Here is a 20,950-nt window from a genome sequence, read left to right as displayed (position 1 = left end):
GAACGTAGCTCTACATCAGGTCAGAGGACGTAATAATTGTTCCTCTAGAACACATGAAGTCTTTCTCATACATGTCACTTAAAAAGTAATAAAATTAATATTGATGCTACTTTTATAAATATGCAAAAAAGTTATATATATATATATATATATATATATAGAGAGAGAGAGAGAGAGAGAGAGAGAGAGAGAGAGAGAGAGAGTAAATGGCGGCCCAATGGACTTCATACCAGTTTCAGCCCATTATCGCAATCGGATAAAGAGCTCTCACTCCTCAATTGCTGCCAGCGGGAACTAGTTGAAGATGCTTCAAGGGCTTTCCCTCCTCTCGATCCAAAACCCACCATATCTCCCTCAACGTTCCCGCTCTCTTCGCATCTCCATCTGCTGTTCTTCCTCTACCTCAACCTCCCCGGAATCGTTGAAGGCCCCCGTGGACGGTGATCTCAGTGCGAGGGAGAGGCGGCAGTTGAGGAACGAGAGGCGAGAGCGGAATGCCACGGTTAGCGGTGGCTGGAGGGAGGAAGTGGAGGAGCGCCTCGCGCGGCGGCAGAAGAAGGAGTACTCCTCCTGGAAGGAGAAGCTCAATCTTGACAACCTGGCTAAGCTCGGACCACGGTGGTGGACGGTCCGGGTTGCCCGGGTTAATGGCCAGGAGACCGCTGACCGCCTCGCACGAGTCCTAGCCAGAGGTTTCCCGGAAATGGAGTTCAAGGTCTCTTATTTTCCTTTTGTTTTGTTTTTTTAATCTTTTTTATTTTTTATTTTCAATTTTTTGCAGATGCAATGCTCTTGATTTGTTTTTCTGGTTGTTGCTTGAAGTCTGAAAACATGTTTTAACTAATTGTGAATGTTCTGGATTTCATCATTTGGTTGAACTTAGTGAGAAGTTAATTTTAATTATAAACTTTTTTTTTTTGGGAAAATTTGAGAGGATAGCTTAATTGATTAACTATGACGCATACTTACAACTACAAAAACCTAAAATGCAATTAAAAAAGAATTAGAAGATATCACTAGGGCTGCACAGAAATTAGCAATGCTCGACATATAACATCAAAATCATCAAGAGAACTCAAGAAAACGTTTTGAAAATTCAAATACTGGACACAGAAAGGTTAAAAGATACCCATTTCTCAGCTATAGAGGAGCTGATGGCTGCAAGAACCCCTGGTTGCCTAGAGGCGCCTTTCACTGGGTGCAAGCTTGTAGATCCGGATAGGTATGAAACCCATTCAGCACAGTCTAGTAGCACCTTGCCGCCCCCATTCACAGAAAATTTCTTTGATTTCATCCACATTTCCCTAACTCGCAACCTTTGCATTGATGGCCTTTTTAATAAGATGCAAGGTAGCAGTTTGGCATTGAATTTTGCTTTCAAATCTCCTATTATTTATTTCTCTCTACATATAATATAACACAACATGAGAGAAACAAATCATTTTAAACAGAACTGGATGTCACCGGGAATTCCTCAATGAATTCAAAAGGTAGTTGCAAGTTCTGTCTAAACTAAAAAAGAGTCGGAATAAGGTAGATTGCTCCTTAAGATGGTGAAGGTGTAATCACATACAAAAAGTAAGTGCCTAATACTTTCAGGATCCGAGAAGCGAAAACTCTATTTAACTAAACTATTTCAAATTATTAAAACATCACCTGTTTTCAGCCCCCAACCAAGGCAAGCCAACTAGCCAAGTGAAAACAGTATATCTCAAGGAGTATTTTTTATGCCATATAAATTTACTATATTTTATCACAGGCATATAGGCATATCAACATAGAATGAGTTAAGACAGGATCTAAAATGAGGATTATTTGAACCCATCTAGAAAACTTCATTCATATAAACTTTTAAAATACAGTCAAAGTTTCCGGTGAATGATAATCCCATTTTCACACACCAAATGAGTGGAACCATAAGCAACCAAATGAATCCTTAGTAGAAATGGAGCCATTAAATGCTTTTTGATAAATGAATTTTCACGTTGCCCGATTCCTTAAACTAGTGGCATTTGGTTAATTTCTAATGAGCAATAATAGGGGTGGTTTTGTCATGATTTGAAAGTTTTGGTTGGGGCTTCGACAATTGAAGTTACAAAATATGAATTTCAGAATGGCAAGTCAAAACTTTCTTTGTTTTTTAACGTTTCAACTACTCGAACAAATCGAAGAGGATCACTAGAATATTTTTATTTTTTGCAGAACACTACTAAGAATCTTGCTTCATTTTGTTAGGCTGACCATTTGGGGGTGGCTATTTGAATTCTTCTCCACATTTCATATATGTGCAGCATTCTGATAAAGCAAGTTGATATAATTCAAGAAAAGTTTTTTCAATATCAAGTTATTTTACTGTTTACTAGCAAGTAGCAAATTCAGCTGCACCTTCTCTTTTATGAAGCATTTAACTAGGGGATTTGGTTTCTCTTGTTGTGTCTATTCCATTAAATGTTGTGGCATGCTTTCTATCAGATTATTGACATCGCCTGATTTTTTCATCAGTATCTGCCCTCAGGTTTATTTTCCTGCTGTTCGTGAGAAAAAGAAGTTAAAGAATGGCTCTTACTCTGAAAAAACAAACCCTCTTTTTCCAGGTTGTGTCTTCCTTGAATGTGTATTAAACAAGGAGGTTCATGACTACATCAGGGAATGTGATGGTGTAGGGGGCTTTCTTGGATCTAAAGTTGGAAATACGTAGGTGGAATTAATCTTTAGCCCAATGCTTTCTCTGCATTCAGATTGAATTTCTGTGGTTATAGCGTGCTGTATAAAGTTTTGTGTCCTTTAGTGCAGTTATAATTGCTTATATTGCCTTGCTTTAGTTGCTGGAATTTTTTGCAGAATTCAAGATCATCATCGTCATTAGCTTTATCCCATTCATTTCTATTGAGTTCTATATGATATGCTAATTATATTTTGTGCAAATCTTAATTCAACATTTTAGAATTAAATATACTAATTATTTGATTGATGCTAAACAATTGAGTCTTAATTTCTTTGGAGAAAATTTGTCCACCTCAAAAATATCCTGTGTGAACATACTTGGCTGCTTCATATAAATATAAATTAATTCGTGCGTACATACATATATGTCTAGACATACACTCACGTATGCATAAGTTCATGCATAATCAACATGTAGACATGTATACTGCTCGCAACTCCATGTTTTAGAGTGCAGCAACATGGTGAGTTTTCATGTAGCTTTTGCCACCTTAGGAGGTCACATGAGAGATGGAGGTAGATAATGGAAGTTGAATGAGACGAAGTGAAAGATGGTGGAGCTATAAGCAAGAATAGTATTTTAAGTAGGGGGTTTCAAATAATGGGTGGTTGAACGAGATGGATGAATGTGGAGCCATTTAAGATAGTGGTGTTGCGATTGGAGGATAGGGAGTTATTGACATGGATGCCAATTAGTTGTGTGAATGAAAAGATTTTCTTGACTGGGAAATTCTAACATCATGTTCTTGATTTCTTAATTAGCATCCGCCATTAAGGAGGGAAATAGGAAGTAATTTGGGCAACATAATTTATTTGTGAGCTGTTATAGTTGAATGCGGACCACAAAATTTTATATTATTTTAATCACATAATAGTTTAATTTTGCATGAATTTCACCAAAAAATATATACATATTTAATGTAAAAAAACTTAAATTTCAATGTTAACAAGATGAGCACGAACGAATGAAGTTTTGTTTGTGTTAAGTTCGTTAAAAAATCAAGCTTAAATATTATGTTTATGTTTGACTTGTCAGTTAACAAATGAGCTTAACATGAGCTATTGACAAACATTAAGTTTATCACCCCCAATATTTATCCATCATTATTATGTTGTTAAATAGATCTTACTGTCCTCGTCTGCTTGTTAACATTTTTATCCATCATCTAAATATTTCGAAATATAAATTTATTGCGATGCTAGCTAGAAATGAATATTTCTTATTTTTCCATGTAGGTGGAGGGAGTGTATTGAGTAGAACATTTTGTAATATACAAAATTTCTCACTCAATTTAAAGAACGTGCCTTCAATTTCATCTCTTTTGTTTTTCAAGAGCAAAAGACAAATAAAGGCTGTCACTCATCCAAAGAGAAATTAAATACACTATAGCAATCCCTCCCAGTGAAAGGAAGTATACTTTACATTTTTTTTAAAAATTACCTCTTCATTATAAACTTGTAGAAATATAGAAAACTAGAAAAAAATATTATGAATTTTATTGCTTAATTCTAGAAAAACTAGGAATATATTTATAGATTTCTCTAACCGGCTTATGGTAACAATAAATCAAACCTATTTACTAAAAAGGAAAAAACCCCTCAAGAGGGGCTGAAATCTAAAATATTAAGAGGAGACGCAAAGATTGTAATCTAAGGGCCATAAGGATGATCTCAATGATTAAACCTCTTTATTCATGTGCTCAAGGATCCCTATCAAGATTAATCGACTTGTGTGTCCTATAATTTTTCAACATTGCCCCTCAAACTAAACGTTATAAATACATCACTCAATGTTTTCTTACAAGCTTTTTATGGACCTGGGATTTCAGAGTTTTTTGCTGACATTGTCTACAAGTTGATTTCTTGTTGGCACCTATGGTGTGCAGATCCACCTACTTTCTATGCTTTTTTATGAAACTTCCATCTCCCTCCATTGCTTGTTACGATAATGTTGGATTGAATTATGAGTAATGCTTATTGTAGATTTATTGTCATAATATATCTTCCAGAATAACTTTGATCCTTGAAAGCTCGTAGATTTCTTGAGCAATGACTCTAATTTCAGACCCAATGGTAGATTCTTACTCCATGTTATGAGATTTCTTCTCAAACATGTATGATATCAAGTTGTGAAGCTTCTACCCACCGGTGATTGTGCATAGGCTGTAATAGTATATACTTCGATTTCTAAAGCATATTATATTTTATAAAGTATTTCCTTACTAGGACTTGTTTTATAAGATATCTTAGGATTTAATAAGCAGCTTGATGGCGAGACTTTTTTAGTTTGTGTATGAATTAATTGATGTGACTCACTGCAAATATAATGTATGGATAAGTGTGACATAAATAGATTATTTTTAACTAATCTTAATATTTTCCCATCTTTTTTCCATCTTCATTTGCTTCCAATTTTTGATTTGGATTAGTTTAATTTTGTAAAGTTTGCAATCAGAGCAACTTTTATTTCTAAAAAAGTATTTGAGTTTGCCATACTATTTAATATCAAAAATTTTAGCATTTTTTTAGAGGCTCCTTTCTATTATCATTACTCATGGCAATTATATTGTCAGTATAGATGATGAGATTTGAGATACCATCAATGGAGTGTTTTATGAAGAGGATGTGATCTCCTTGGCTTTATTTTGTATCTAGCTTCATTCATAGTTTTTTATGAAAATCATGCTCTCAGAGATTTTTTATGGCCATACATAGCTTTTTTTATATTTATAAATTTGCACACTTTGTTCTTTGTGAAAGAACTATTAAATCCTAGCGGTGGATTTATAGAAATTTTTTCTTTAACATTCCCATGTAAGAAAGTATTATATCATACTATTGCATGGTTTATTCATGATTGACTGCCAGAGAAATTGAAATGTGGATTTTATTCATTTTTGCAGCATAAGGAAAAGTTTCTTGGTAGTCAATTTCATAATATTGAGTAAATCTTTGGGTTTCAATCTTTATTTTGTTTTAGGCTCCATATGCTCTATATTTTACAAAAAATAATTCATTTGCATCATACCATTTTCTGCCCTTTTGGTGGTAAAATGATTTCTCAAGTGTGATTTTTTTAGAGCATTCTTCTTTTCTCTCATGACATCCTTAGAATACTCATTTTTAAGCGTCTCAAATAAAGTTTATGATATTTTAATGGATTTAGGGTTGGTATTTGTATTGAAGGCTTTATTGGTCGGGGAAATTTTTTGAAAAGATGTGTACAGTGAGATGGGATACATAGTAATGGGTTGATCATTTTACCTGATAATGTTTTCAAACCTTGAGATTATTAGAGGCTTTGGTTAGGCTTATTCCTTCTTGTATAGACTTGAAGGAGTATAATGTATGTTTTTTTTTTTTTTTTTTAAATTGTGTTGTAGGAATATCACGATCAAAGATATATATTTTATTAAATTTATCTTCTAGTTGAGAGCTCTTCCGTAATGATGAGTTTGATTGAAAAGCTTTGCTTCTTATTAAATATGAGATTTTCTTAAAATTTTTTTTTGTGATAGGATGATAACACCTATACTTTTTTTGAGTGGAGGAATATTGATGTGAAACTATATGCGAAATGATGTGAATCTAAAATGACAGCCAGGATTGCACTTAAGAATTAATAAATATTTTGAACTTTGCGTACTTCCAATAAAAACACGTTTACTCAAGTAGAGTTTCAGAAAATAGCATGAGAGACAAAGCAACAATAATTGATTACAATTGGGATGACGAGAACTTGCAAACTTAATAACCAAAAAATACAGGTGAGGCTAAAAGCTTATTTTAACAAAGCTACGCGTTTAACATATATATCCTTTACCTGGAGGTCCTTCAATCACTCTTGAAAGTGGGGGCTAACGGAAGATGATTGTAAGCAAACTTAGCGTTACCACTAGTACACAGGTGATGCCGAGAGGACTCGTCGTCGGGGAGGAAATGGGAGTTGGAGAAGCGGGTGGATGGCCGTTGATGGTCCAATCGTAGTCCTGGAATTGATTGTCTATGCCGTCCACGAGAGTGGGAAGGATGCGTTTCAAATAATCTTCAACAATGTCGTCGGAGCCAAACTCGACGTCAAAGAATGGGGAACGAGTGATGTGGATGTCTTCGTAGACGTTGAGTACCAATCCGCTATCAATTTCGGGATCCGCCATGCATCATGGAGATCGTGGCGTTGAGGTGGTGTAAGGAGGGAGAAAGGCCACATAGGGGAGGTGGAGCCAAGGGGGACGGGTGGGGGCAAGGGCTCGGGTGGTGAGGAAGAGGGGAGCGGACGGGTGGATTAGGTGGAGAGTAGAGAGACTAATGAGAAATCTGAATTTGAATTTCCATTAGATGAGGTGGGAGGGAAATTAATTTGAGAATTCAAATTAATCCCATAATGGGGCTGGCGGTTTTAAATGAATCAAGGAGTTTAATTGTGGAGCAATTAATAAAATATGAGAGAGATTAAGCCCATTGAAGGGCCGGCCACATAGAGAGGGGAAAGGATTTAGAAATCATAAGTAAGTGGGGCCCATATTACTAATCAAATATTTAATAAAATCTGAATTAATTTTCAGATTTTTGTAAGAGGGAAAGTTTCCAAAAATTTGAGGCTAGCAATTAGAAATAATTTGAATTGGTTATTCAAATTTAAATCTAATTAATATTGAAGCCTTAAATCAAGGAGCTATTTTAGGAAAGCATTCAAGGCCTCATGAAACAAATTTGAATTTCAAATTTGAAAATCAGAGGGGGAAGTGGGGGCCGGCAGCTAAAACAAGGAGCTGGGCTAGGGGCAGGGGATGGAGTCCGGCGGGAAGTGACTGCCAGGGGCCGGCAGTCTGGCCGGCCCAGTAAGGACGACGGCAAGGAGAAATTGGGAGGAAGAGGGGTCGGTTGGGTGGGGGAAGAGAGAATTGGGTTCCGGGAGAAATAGAAATTGCCGGATTTACTAACCTTGCACCACACCACCGGTAGAACTCACAAAGAGATCTACAACGATCTCCTCTTCTAGAACTCACAAAGAGATCTTGGAGGTTTCATGAACTCACAAAGAGAACATATGAGCTATTTTTTCATTCATCAAAAACTAAACTATTACAATGCAGGAGGCCTCATATAAGTAGGCCAAAATAAAACACAACTGAAATGACATAAATGCCCTCAGGGCTAAATAAGCGACTCAATGCCCTCAGGGGTAAACTAGGAAATGCAAATAAATCAAAAATAGAGACTTTGGATCGTAGCCGTCGATCTGTGTCTCCGGCGATGGTACACGTGTCGAAATCTGATGTCCTCATCAATAGGACAGCCCCAACCATTGTTTGACTACTTTTTTGTAGGAATGATATTTAATCTTCATGGTGTAAAAGCCAATGATTTGCTACACAATCCATTTAACCATGGAAATCATTAAGGATGGCACAATCAATGGCCAAGTAAGATTCCTATTATCCATTGTGAAACTCTAGGGATGGCACAATCCATGTCCGAGTAAGGTTCAAAAGAATACAAATAACAATCCATGGAGCTTCCTCTTGGTTTCACATAATATACATAGCATCTGCTTAAAGAAAATGATGACAAGAATCAATGAAAATAATACTTGAAGATAAGTTGTGTTTGAACGCAAAAGAGAGTAAACCAAAAAGGAAATAGTCCCACATTTGATGATTGACAAATGAGTTGAACTAACTCGTTGATACCACCAATAGTTAGGTTAAGTCTTATGCATATCAAATAGGAATGTTCTAATCCTAATTTCAATATCACCATATCTTAATAAGAAATACCAATCTTCACTGACTTAATCTTATCTTGCACAGAACAATCCTAAAAGTTCAAAACAAAATTCCAACCTAACAAGCTACCCCTAAAGCATGAGTTTTTCTTCTCTCTTTTTTTTTCATTTTTGGAAGGCCCAATATAGTTTGTTTCTGCCGCTCAAACCCACAATACTGCTGATTTCCAATTTATAATCCAAAAGAAAATCACGAAACAGCTTTAACTATCTAGGAGATCAACTAGCCAGAAAAACAAAAAATTTAAAATATGAACATAGGATCATTGCCAGGAAATAAGAAACACGAAAATCAAACAAGTAATATCAATGCGGTTCCATACGTTCCAAACAGAACGTCATCAAAAATTATAAATTTTACAGCAACCATGAACCCCTTTCACTACTTCTCAACCAAGTGGAAGTCCATTTCACAGTAACGCACAAATTCTAGTAAGGGGAAGATCTCCACAAAAGAAAAGAGCCCGGGATCGTCATATTATTTATTAAACAATGCGCAAAGAGCCTGTAAAGACGATGACTTTATAAATTGGTAAGGGCGTTAACCTTGGCAGCAGTCTTCGTATCAAGGGCGAGGATACTATCCCTCATCGCCTTCACAAGCTCAGCCGGGCTCGATCGCCCTCGCGAGGGCTTGAAGAAGGAGAAGGACATGCCTGCTTTCTCTTTCTCGCTATCGCTCCTTTCTCTCCCTTTTCCTCTCCCTCAACACAACGTCGGCGTCGGGTGGATCGCGTGCGGCCTGCTTTTGTCCCGGGGAACAGGAAGCTTGCCAATCCCGGTTTGTTAGATTGGAGTGGTTGGGCCCATACGAGCAGCCGGCAAGAAGAAATAAAGCAAAGCATGCCATTTGGCATGTTATTCTATAGTATTTTTTACTAGCCGCATTTTTATATTAGAAATACTTTTATATTTAGGAGTAATTAATAACTTTTATGTGATACATAATTATTGTGAAAAAGTGCATGGCATGTGCATATTTGTCCAACCCTATTTTTAAAAAAAATCAGAAATTTGTGAAGGGGTCAATAAGGGTGAGACATGTTTTAGTATAAATTGTCATTTATGAGGTAAAATTGAGGGCATTTATGATGGTAATTATAAATATAGTAGACGCAAATGATGATTTTATTAAAACAATTTATTCTTATGATTTAACTTGTTAATTAGCTCGAATTTTGCAAGTTACTTAACAAGTTCATTATGAGCTTGATATTCTTTGATTGTGTTCAGATCGATAGCAACTTAAATAATAATGCTAAACATATCACCAATAATTAAAAGAATGGCCCTTTTACATTAATAATAGTTTTTTTTTTTAATAAAAGTCACAGCTGGGCCTATGCGTTAATAATGATAATAGTACAAGTCCTTAGAGGATTAGAAGCTCGCTAAATAATAGCATTTGAGAGCTTTAGATCCTACCTAATATATGAAAAATAAAAAACAAGCAAAGCAAAGTACGACTGCAAAATAAATAATGAGACGCACAGTCACCAATGCAGCATCAAAACAGCACCCCAACGCACGGTCAATCGACCCAACGATGAGGTGTACGCCTCAATCAGTGTCCAAATTGCGTGTGCCTTGAGGCGCTTTTGGACAGAATTGCGCAGAGGCGCGCCTCTTATTGTGCAATTTTAAACAGAGGTTTTGCTGCAACACATCTTAGCGCTTTGCGCTCAATTTATGCTCAGAACAAAATCCTGATTTAGTGATTTGGTTCAACATCTATCACAATAATTAGACACGATCATTTTCTTTTCTTTGTTGTTTCTCATGATCATTGAGTCATTGTTCATTAGATCTCTGTTGTCTTTCACTTTAGTTTGTTGCTTTTTAGTGGTTCTTCAATTTATGCTCACTCCCTCACTAGCTCTTATACACTTTTCACTAGTTCTTACTGTTTGTACTTGTAGCTTCTTGGTCGCCAGCTTCTTCTCAATAATGCTTTTCAATGCTTCATCTTCATGTTATCTCTCGCTTCACAATGCCACCGTATCTCGGACTTCATTTAATCTCATTAAGTGTATTCTTAATTTTGTAGTTTTCTTACTTTGCTTCATTATTTTGCTAAAGTATTATTTCCTGATATGGTTTAAATTTGAATAATTAAATAACTAATGTATGCACATAATATATGTGTATATGATATACAACCCATGAGTATTTTATTTAATAAAAGCACCCATTTGCTTTGCGCTTTGTGCATTGAAAAAAGAAAAGAAAAGAAATCTTATGCATTGCATTATATTTAGTGATTTTAAAACGCTGGTATTATCATTGTTCTTTCATCACTTTATGTGTTCTTTTCTTAGTTTGTCACCCTTTATTTCATAAATTCAAAAGAATACAATTTTCATTGACTTTGCATCCTTTCGTGAATTTTCAACTAGCAGTTAATCATAATATTAGTTAGTTTTAATTGAAAAGAAAGATTTGCACTTCAAAACTGCATAACCAAGCTTCTTTATCCGTTGTACATGACATATTAAGTCTAACTTACCCCTAAAATTATTCACACCATCTTGTTGTGTACGACGCATTAAAATGATATTTTTTAAACAATGTCTTTTGGTGAACATTATTTTCAAAAAAATTTTAAGCAGCATGTGCCAAGCTAACCTATCATTGATGGTATTAATCATCCTACAAGTTATACATTGATGGTAAGTCTGGCCAGTGGTTGTTCATAATCTTCAGATTGTAGCAAAAGCATTCTATGAGATGCATGTAGTGTTTCATTTCTTCTTTAATGTCCTTGCTTACAATGGTTTGTAACAATTTATCCCTTATCAATATTTTTGTGGTTGACTTTGCACCTTATCAGCAAGCGGCAGATCAACAAACCAAAACCTGTTGCAGCAGAGGAGATGGAAAATATCTTCCAACAAGCTAAAGAGGAACAACAAAAATTTGACCAAGCATTTGAAACAAAATATCAGGATCAGAACTTAAATTTTGATGTTTATTCCAGAATTTCCCTGTCCAAGAAGGTTACTAATACCAAAGGACAGTTGGGGAAAGACTTGGTGCATTCTGGAGATGCCCCATTGGCTGTAGGGGATATTAAATTCCTTGTTCCAGGTGCAACTGTTCGCATTCTTTCTGGGCCATTTGTAGAGTTCACAGGTCGTCTTTGGCATCTAGATTATACTAATAAAAAGGTAATACTTGAGAAAACGCAACAGTTAGTATCTTGATCAACTATTACTTCTAAAAATGTTTATTTTATTTATTTTAGTAACAATAATATGTTTTAAGGAGTTCAGGAAAAGGTTTTCACAAACATGAAGTTTATATTTCACCTTTCGCATTGAATTTAGAAGACATCTTAGTCATATTTCACCTTTCACATTGAATTTATAAGACGTCTTAGTCATTCTAAGGTGACATCTTCGTGCAGGCCACCGTGGGCTTTACATTATTTGGCAAAGAGAGTTATGTGGATCTGGATCTTGAGCAAATTGCTGCAGAGACTAATGACGGTAAAATTCTCTCTTCTTACACTAGTATATTGCATGATTTCTGTTCTATGTGAAAATCAGTCAGTCGTGCAATAATTTGATCTTCTACATATCACGTGGATGTGCTGGAATAGGAGCTTGATTAGATGTTGAACTTGAATGATTCTAATCTTGCGCATGAGGTAGTGAATATAATTATATAAATGCTGCAGGGATTAGAACAATCATTAGTTTCCATACCATCTCATTTCTAGATTCCTGTATTTGAGGAACCTCAAAACAACAAATGTTAGTAGGTGAAGTTAAATGAGAATCCTCTCACTAAAGTAGGAAGAAATTGAGCATGAGGAAGTCTTGAATTGTTTTGTATGATCGTCTGAGAGCCTTTATTATAAGTGGGATAAAGGCTTGATGTTGATGTTGATCATCTGATAGCCTTTATTATAGATGATAATGGTGAGCAAGGTTAAGAGATTAATAGTAGCTTATGTAATATGTTAGACCGGAACCGGCCCAAGGAGGGCTGGCTGAACCATCCCTAGGGCTGGTTTACTCTAGACGGCCAAGCCAGTCGCCGGTCCCCCTTGTGAGACCCATTACTTGAAGAGCAGGGGGCGGTTTAGGCAGGTTTTGATTTATGTTGGGTATGTTTAGTAATTTAGATCATATTTATATGCTTTAAATAGATGTGATTGTTTAGGGTTAGAATTATCGGGATATTTGCTGAATTTTGAAGAGTTCTTAGGGTTAGCTTGGGCTGTGGAAGATTGAAATGTTGTGACCTTTCATGGAAATTATTGTGTTGTGGAAGTGTATGATCATGATTTCTCCTGTTTGGTTGACCAAGAGTTGAGAGACAGAATGTTGTGGAAATAGCTTGATAACTAGCTAATGCTTTTCTAGCGATTGTACAGTAATTCTATATTATTTATTTTTACTGCAAACAAATGTGCGTGGTTTTAGCCTTATCTTGCTTGTCGCAAATGTTTCATTCTCTATTTACATGGGAATGTAGTTATGTTTTTTAATGTCTCCCACTGGTGCCTTGTGTCAGTTCCTCTCGTGCATTTTTTTTCTAAGAAATGGTGTGTTAGTCCCAACTTATGTATAATTTGTTGGTCATATTGGGTTTGATATTTTGCATGGCCATTTGGTGTATAAATTAGCTAGATATGAACTAGTTGGGATTTTGTTCAATTCGGTTCATTAAACTGTAGGTTCAATCATATTTGTTGTAAAGTTTAATGACTGTCATAACTCTTGGCTAAACATTGTGATAATTGTTTTGTTTGTAGATTCGGCTTGCTCGGTGTTAGTGGTGTCAACTAAAAGTTCTTTTTTCCAGCCACTTCAATGGCTAATGCCCTCTTCAATATGTTGTTAATTTTTTGTTTGCAACTTCGGTTACCCATTGGCCTAAAGGGTAGTCAACTAAAAGTTCTTTTTTCCACCCCATATTCTTAAGATAATTCGATCAATTTCAAGCGATAACCAAAATCTCGTGAAAATATCCTACTAGAGGAACTTGATCACTGCTCTAATGGTTGCTTTGGTTGAGGCTTTCACTCTTACTCATTTTTTGAAGTTGTTGATCAATATCAACTGGAACTTCTGCTGACTATTATTGTCCGGAAGAAGATAAAAAATCTATTCCTCACATGGCGAATGCTCAAAGATTGGTGATTGGCTGGAATTGCTTAATAAATTAGTGTAGAAGCTTGGAATGAGCTTGACACTCCCCGCTCCTTCCTATGAATTCAAGCATTTCCTTCATTCTTGGATTTCTTCCTAGAGTAATCCTTGTTGCGACACTTTATTTGCAATTACTTGTACGATAGAATAGCTTCTACACTCCTTTGAATTTATGTCAAGCAACAAAGTTAAATTTTGATGACACTTTCTGAAAGTATGCCATTAGATATAAATTATGTAAACTCTGTATTTGATCAATTGATCATTATCGTGCTCTGTTAATTGTGTTGTTGGTTAGATAAAGCTTTATCACATCCATCCAACTTGGGTCTTCATCCACTTGCACAGCGTTTGGATCCTCTATAGATTAGACAATTAGCTTTTTATTGAGGTGGTGTGATATTTCATGTATTTTACTAATAAATTTGCTAATTAATTTTCTTTGAGGTGAAAGTGCTTTATTTCTAGCGAGTCAAATCAGACGATTTTAGCTATAGGACTTTTTCCAAGTACTATGTTAAAAATAAGCTCTAACATCGTCACTCTAATTTGGGTTTGCTAGCCACAATCTAACAAGTACATATTTCATATTTGTATTCGTTTGATTATTGGTTGCATCGAATCCTAACTTGTCATTGTAGTTACTCCTTGCGTGCTTGAAGGTACAATGTCAATTCTGCTTTTATTCTTCTAGAAGTTGTCATTAGAAAATATCCAAGGTCCCTTTATCTCCTTGGGCATGTCTTGGGTTTTTCCTTCTAAGTGAATTCAACAGCAAAACCCACTGAGATTTGAGCTTTTGATGGTCGACTGGGGGATGTTCTTGATGTTGTACTTATTGACTTCAATCGATTATTGTGTAAGCTGCCCAAACAGTTTTGGTTCCTACATACATGGCATATAAGTCATTTGATCACAAATTTTATCAAATGAGGTTTAAAGTAGGGCCTCTCTCTTGGTGAAAAATTATCATTACCAATACCAACTTGTCCATCTAAGGGTACCTTCACTTTGAATTGCATGTCAAGTGTGATTGATGCAGCGCACAAGATGTTGTCACTTTTTTCCTTGTACAAAGATATATTTGATTGCATTATTTTAGAATTCTCTCCCCTGAGCGTGAGATAAATCTGACTCAATTTGGCCAACTTGCTATTTATCTTTAGATTCTCTTCACAAAGTGGGGTAATGGGGCCTCTAGGATCACTCAGACATTATCAAGGTTTAAGAGATATGTTGGATGGTTTGATCATCATCCTCGGTTACATGATCTGAACTGTAAACGCGTAAAAAAATTTGAGTTTGGGTTGAATTGAATAATCCCAAAATAATTCAATTGACCCAATTACTATTTATATTTGGGTTAGGTAGGTTTCGGTTGGGTTAATTGGCTTAAACTAGTCATTTTTAGATTAATTGTGTCACGTTGATATAAAAAATTTCATGATTCATATAATAAATGAGTTAGATGGATCGGGTTAGGGTTCTCGAGTTGAGCTGGGTTTGGGTCAATTATTCTTTAGTAAAACCGAAGTTAGAGAGGCTTAAAAAAAGTGTGGAAAAGCTGTTGGACTTAATGATATTCCAATAGAGGTGTGGAAATGCTTAGGAGATGAAGGAATTTTCTTGGCTTACTAAACTTTTTAATACTGTTTTGAAGACTAAAAAGATGCCAGATGAGTGGAGAATGAGTATATTAATTCCTATTTTTAATGTGTTGCACAAGATTCTGGGAATTATAGAGGAATTAAGTTAACGTGTCATATTTTAAAACTATGAGAGCGAGTTATGGAGCATAGGTTGCGGCGTGATACTAATGTTTCTCAAAATTAATTTAGATTCATGCCGAGTAGGTCTACTATGAAATCCATACATTTATTAAGAGGTTTGATGGAGAAATATAGAGAAAATAAAGAGGATATACATATGATATTTATTGATTTTAGAAAAAGCATATGATAAAGTTTCAAGAGAAGTGCTATGGAGAGTTCTTGAAAAGAAATGAGTTAATAATGCTTATATTCAAATCATTAAAGATATATATGCAGGAGCTATTACTTGTGTTCAAACACAAGGTGGTTTGACCAAGTATTTCCCTATTTTAGTTGGGTTACATCAAGGATCAGCCTTAAGTCCATATCTCTTTGCTTTAGTCATGGATGCTCTCACTAGACATTTGCAAGAGGATGTACCTTGGTGTATGGTTTTTGCTGATGATATTCTTCTTGTTGATAAGACTAGAGAGGGAGTTGAAGGTAAACTTGAATTATGGAGGTCAACCTTAGAGTCTAAAGGTTTTCGCTTGAGTAGATCTAAAACGAAATATATGGAGTGTAATTTTAGTAGTAATAGACCTAGTGAGGGGATTGTGACTTTGAGCGATCAAGTCATTAATAAGAGTACACGTTTTGTTCAGAGTGATGGTGAAATAGATGGGGATATTATCAGTATAATTCAAGTTGGATGGTTGAAGTGGAGGAATGCATCGGGCTTGTTGTGTGATAAAAAAGTACCCCTCAAACTTAGGGAAAATTCTATAAGTTGGTGGTGAGGCCTGCAATGCTTTATGGTGCCGAATGTTGGCCATTAAAAGAGAAGTATAATACTAAGTTAAGTGTGGCAAAGATGAGGATGCTGAGGTAGATGAGTGGCTTTACCCTTAGAGATAGGATACAAAATGAGCATATACGTGAAAAGGTTGGAGTAGCTCCAGTAGAAGATAAGATTAGAGAGAGTCGCCTTAGATGGTTTGGTCACATAAAACGATGGCCTTCCGATGATCCTGTTAGGAAAGTAGAGGTAGTAGATTTGACTTATGTTAAGAAAGGTAGAGGCAGACCTAAAAAGACTTGGTTACAAAATATTAGAAATAATCTTTCTCTATTAGATCTAAATGAGAATTTGATTTTTAATAGGACACAATAGAGAAAAATGATTCATGTAGCCGACCCCACGTAATGGGATAAAGGCTTGATGATGTTGTATATAATAAATCAATTAGGTTTGGGTAAAGAGTATTTAGTTTGAGTCAAATTGAATCTGACCCATGAACTCAAATTGACACTCCTAACAATTGATTTGGGCACCATATCTCAATGAAAATAACAAAAACATTGTAATTTAAAACTTTTTTTCATTTAAAAAATCAAATAATTAAATCATTATTTTCGAGTTTATGAGAACTTGACATGACATGACTTGAACTGCTGAACTTGAATATTACAGTTGTTGACTTGAACTCACATTTTTCATGTCGAGTTTTCATATTGGGTCCAACGTTGCATCCCTACCCCACACCAATGAGATGTTGATCATAGTGAGGAACATGAGATAGAGGTTGTAGATCGATACAACAACCTAGAAGCTGTTGACATTTTTGAGGCAAGGTTGCTTGAAGATGTCATTTTATACCGATGGCGCCGCCCAGAGAACCATGAAGGCCTCCCTCCGACTATCAATGTATTTTCCATCCTCCAGAGTGAGAATACACACCTCAGTAATATTTATCATCGCCCGAATGGCAATGCGGTTTAAGGCATTCCATGAGGAGGGTAGGTCGACAACTATAAAGTAAATAATGAAGCATTGGTGAAGTTTACCCCACAAGAGTTGAGTTATTGTAGACTTTGATTTTAAGCAACTTTAGAGCCTGCACAACAAATGATCACGTTAAGGCGTTCAATGATGCAAGACTTGCCTTATTGCCTTGCTTTGGGGGTGGCATTTTGTTCAGTCTTGTTGTTGTGTCGATGGGCCAACATTATTTATTCCTAGAGGCGGCCTTGGTATCGCCCCCTCATTAAAAAGTTTTTTCAGCAATGCCTTCAAGATTTAATTGTACTTGATTTTTTTGCTTACATTATATTGGTGGCGAAATTTGGAGTCGTCAGGATTCGTTGACAGGTGCTGAAGTGGTGCTAGTTATAAAAAAATATTCGTTTTCTTAAATTGTCTCAAATTTTTGAAGGGAAGGTTGCTTTAGACCAAGAGCATTACACAAGTTGGGCTACTCTTGCTGATTTGGTTGACAATTTTGGCTTGCTAAATCTCTGAAAGCTCTTACTATAGATCACCGGAGTCCTTATGATGCAAGTCAGCCCTTTCCAGCTGATCAGATGGCTACTTCCGTGCTCCAACCCGGAGTAAAGTTCTCACCTATTGGAGCATAGGGTAAACTCGTGGGTGTCAATGAACTTGGATTTGAACTTCAGCACTTCAACCTTCATTGTTGGGGCTTCATTGCAATAGAATATTAAAAAGTTAAGTATTGAAGACCCACGATAAATACCAGCTTTGTAACAAGCAGCTCTTAGACAGTAATTTCTTGGTTGGCTCAGTTAACTTGGCAATATAATCTCTTAGGGACTTAGATCAATATAACATCGATTGAGCATACTAATTAACTAAGAAGTTATCATCTGGAGGGGAGCAGAGGAGTGTATGACGTGTCACCTAACTCCGACTGACTTCTAGGGTTGGAAATTGGTCATCCCTATGTTAGGAATGATTAGTCTAGGAAGGTTTCACTAGGTTTTTGATAGGCCTAATGGGTGCTTGGATTGCCTTAGTGGGGCAGAAGGTCAGAATTAAAGCTTAGATTGACCGATAAATGGGGTTTAAACTAGGCTTTGAGCTAACTGATATAAGGCTTATCTTTGGGCCATCATCTGGAATATTCTCTTAGTTCATTGAGAGAGCGAAGCCCGCCTACAAATTTGAGGTTATGTGGAGGGCCTTCAGAGGGGAATAATATACCAGCTAGAGAAATCTTAGAGCCATAGTGATTGGACCTAGATTGGTTCTTTACGATCCTGGTGTCTATAAGTGGGTTTTTTAATGGAAGTTCTTGGAGTGTTAAAGAAGAGGTTAACATATATATCTTATTAATACTAAAAGGGTAAGTGCCATAACACTTTGTACCTCTTAAGTTCTCGTAATCTCAACTTTAATGATGTAATAGAATGACCCAACATCAGCATAGATTGTGCAACATAAACCTAATCTATCAATTCATTTGAAGTATTCTTATGATCTCATGCTTAATTTTATTCGCAAATTTCCTTACGAAAAAAAAAAACCAATTCTATTATGCTTTCCCATGTTATAATGCTATTCTATATCAATGGCTGAAGTGCATCGCCTGCTAGAGCTAAAAAGGTTTTGCATCGTAAGAGGTGTGAGTGAGTCTTCTCATGTCACCCCTTCTATGGAGCCATTAGAGCCAGCTCATTCTCCACCATATAGTGGAGGGAGATCCTCAGTGAGTTGTATTAGAGATGATGCTCTATCTCACGTCACCCCTTGTACCAGAGCACGAAAGGGTACCTTTTATGACAGATGCTAAAGCTACGTCATCTTCACATCAAGTAGTGGATGATAGAATTTGATTAATAGGTATGCCATCATTAATATTTACTCTTTTTCCCAATTTTGTATGCTATATTTGTGTTTTTCTTATTTCACGGGAGGCTGCACTAGTGTGTTGATATTGATAATCTTACACTAAGTACAAAGATTATTATTGTGGTCGATGATGATGAGATTCATTATATTATCACACAGTCCATAGTACTTTGGAGTCATTGAAAACGATTTCCTATTTTGCCGCCATCTCCTTTCCTTATTGTTGGAGACACCCTGGTTAGAGCCTTACAAGAGTCAAATGCTTACCGATATTGAGGTATTAATAAAGTTATAATAAATAGTTATTATTAATATTGCTTATGCATCAATTATTGCTAAGTTTGATTACCCCTTCATATTTGGCATAGTATCCTTTCATTTTTGCCCTTAATTTGGAGAAACCATTAAAATAGCCTGAAATCAGAACAATGGGGTGGTCTACCTATTGAAGCGATTAATGACATCATATAGTGATGAAATGGATGCAAACACGTGATAAGATTAGTTAAAAAATCATTATTTCAAAACAGTCATAGTAATTTTTTGATAATTATTGTTATTATTTGATTTATGTAAGTGAAGGATAAACAAAATTCAATAAAACCCTAAACAAAATATGATTGGTCGTGTGGGTGCTATCTGATGCCAAAAAGAAAAAAGTATGCTATGCTTTTTTGGTTGAGTTTTTATCACATTTTTTTGCTTCTTTTGTTGTCGCCTCTTTTAATTCTGGAGAATGACAAGTTTTATTTGCGTTACAATGCTCTAGACAGGAACCTAGAAGATTTGTTTTGCATGTTATTTTTTTTCATATATTTAATTGACATCTTTACCGAGAAAGAAAATTCTGATGAGTAAAATTGTTGTTTGAAGCTGAACTAGAAACTGATGTAGAACGAAAAAAGAAAATGTTTGCTAGGGAGAGGTTCCAAAATCCAGAAAACGTTTTAGATTTTGGAACCAAAATCTGAGCCCAAAATTCTGAGAAAACTTTCAGTTTTCTATGCTTAGGAGCAAAGAAAATTGGAAGGGGAATTCAAGCATTTGTCTAGCAAGAGGTACGGGACAGCATTGAAGATTTTCAGCCAGCAAAGGAAATTAAAGAAAGGATTTAATTCCCAAGACAGAAGGCTGATTTTGGCAATTGGAAATTCTGGACGGCACACAAAATCTATCCAGAAATCTGGACAGCAACTTGGACTATGACAATTCAGGATTCTGGCTCTCTAGATGCAAGAAAACTAGCTGAGTGTTATGGGGAATTCTCTGCCCAGCAGTGGCGGGGAATCTGGGAGTAAATTCAGGGCATAAAGAGCATGCCAAATAAGTCACAAACTAATATGGAGAGAAAGGGGAAAAGGGCCGGCTGGTTATGGGAGCATTAATGGGCTGATTGAAGGCTTAATTGGGTGCATTAATTAGATAGGAGAGAGAGGCTTAAATCTGAAATTAAATTTCAGATTTAAAGCTGCGAATAATTCCTTAATTAAAGGGAGGAAATTGTGGGGGCATTTAACTCCTAATGCAAATTTGAATTTTGAATTTGAAATTCAAATAGCATGCAATCCAATCCCTTAATGAAACATTAAAGGAGAGGGGACCACCAAGGGGGCCGGCGGCATGGTGAGGGGAAGGGATTTAATGAGAGTATTCAAGGCTTCATAATTTGGTGTAATGAGTTAGGAAAGTAATGAAATAAATCTAATTTGAATTTAAAATTCAAATTGATTTAAATTAAGTACTTTCCTAAAATAGATGAACCAAATTAGGAATGAATTTGAATAATTTCAAATTCAAATTAATCCCTAAATTAACCCAATCAAATTAGGAAATCCAAAAAGGGGGGGGGGGGGGGGAAGGTTCAGTCAGCGACTAA

The 20,950-nt window shown here is 35.9% G+C and overlaps 1 protein-coding gene across 4 annotated transcripts in view; it reads left to right on the top strand.

Annotated features, from left to right (window-relative positions):
- Positions 1-253: 253 nt before the first annotated feature.
- Positions 254-20,950, top strand: part of LOC110115623 — a 21,548-nt gene continuing 851 nt past the window's right edge. The window contains exons 1-5 of one of the 4 annotated variants that reach the window (XM_020848905.2): positions 254-715; positions 2,516-2,694; positions 11,343-11,679; positions 11,919-12,000; positions 18,804-19,030. In XM_020848905.2, the coding sequence (XP_020704564.1) occupies positions 305-715; positions 2,516-2,694; positions 11,343-11,679; positions 11,919-12,000; positions 18,804-19,015 (1,221 nt within the window). In that variant the 5' untranslated portion in view covers positions 254-304 and the 3' untranslated portion in view covers positions 19,016-19,030. Of the gene's footprint in view, positions 716-2,515; positions 2,695-11,342; positions 11,680-11,918; positions 12,001-18,803; positions 19,031-20,950 lie in introns of those variants that run through there. The other 3 variants (XM_028693362.1, XM_020848907.2, XM_020848906.2) reach the window with 3 other exon arrangements.

The sequence above is a fragment of the Dendrobium catenatum genome, unplaced genomic scaffold (genome assembly GCF_001605985.2).
Source record: "Dendrobium catenatum unplaced genomic scaffold, ASM160598v2 fragScaff_scaffold_264, whole genome shotgun sequence".
NCBI lineage: Eukaryota > Viridiplantae > Streptophyta > Magnoliopsida > Asparagales > Orchidaceae > Dendrobium > Dendrobium catenatum.
This window is presented reverse-complemented; position numbering and strand designations above follow the sequence as displayed.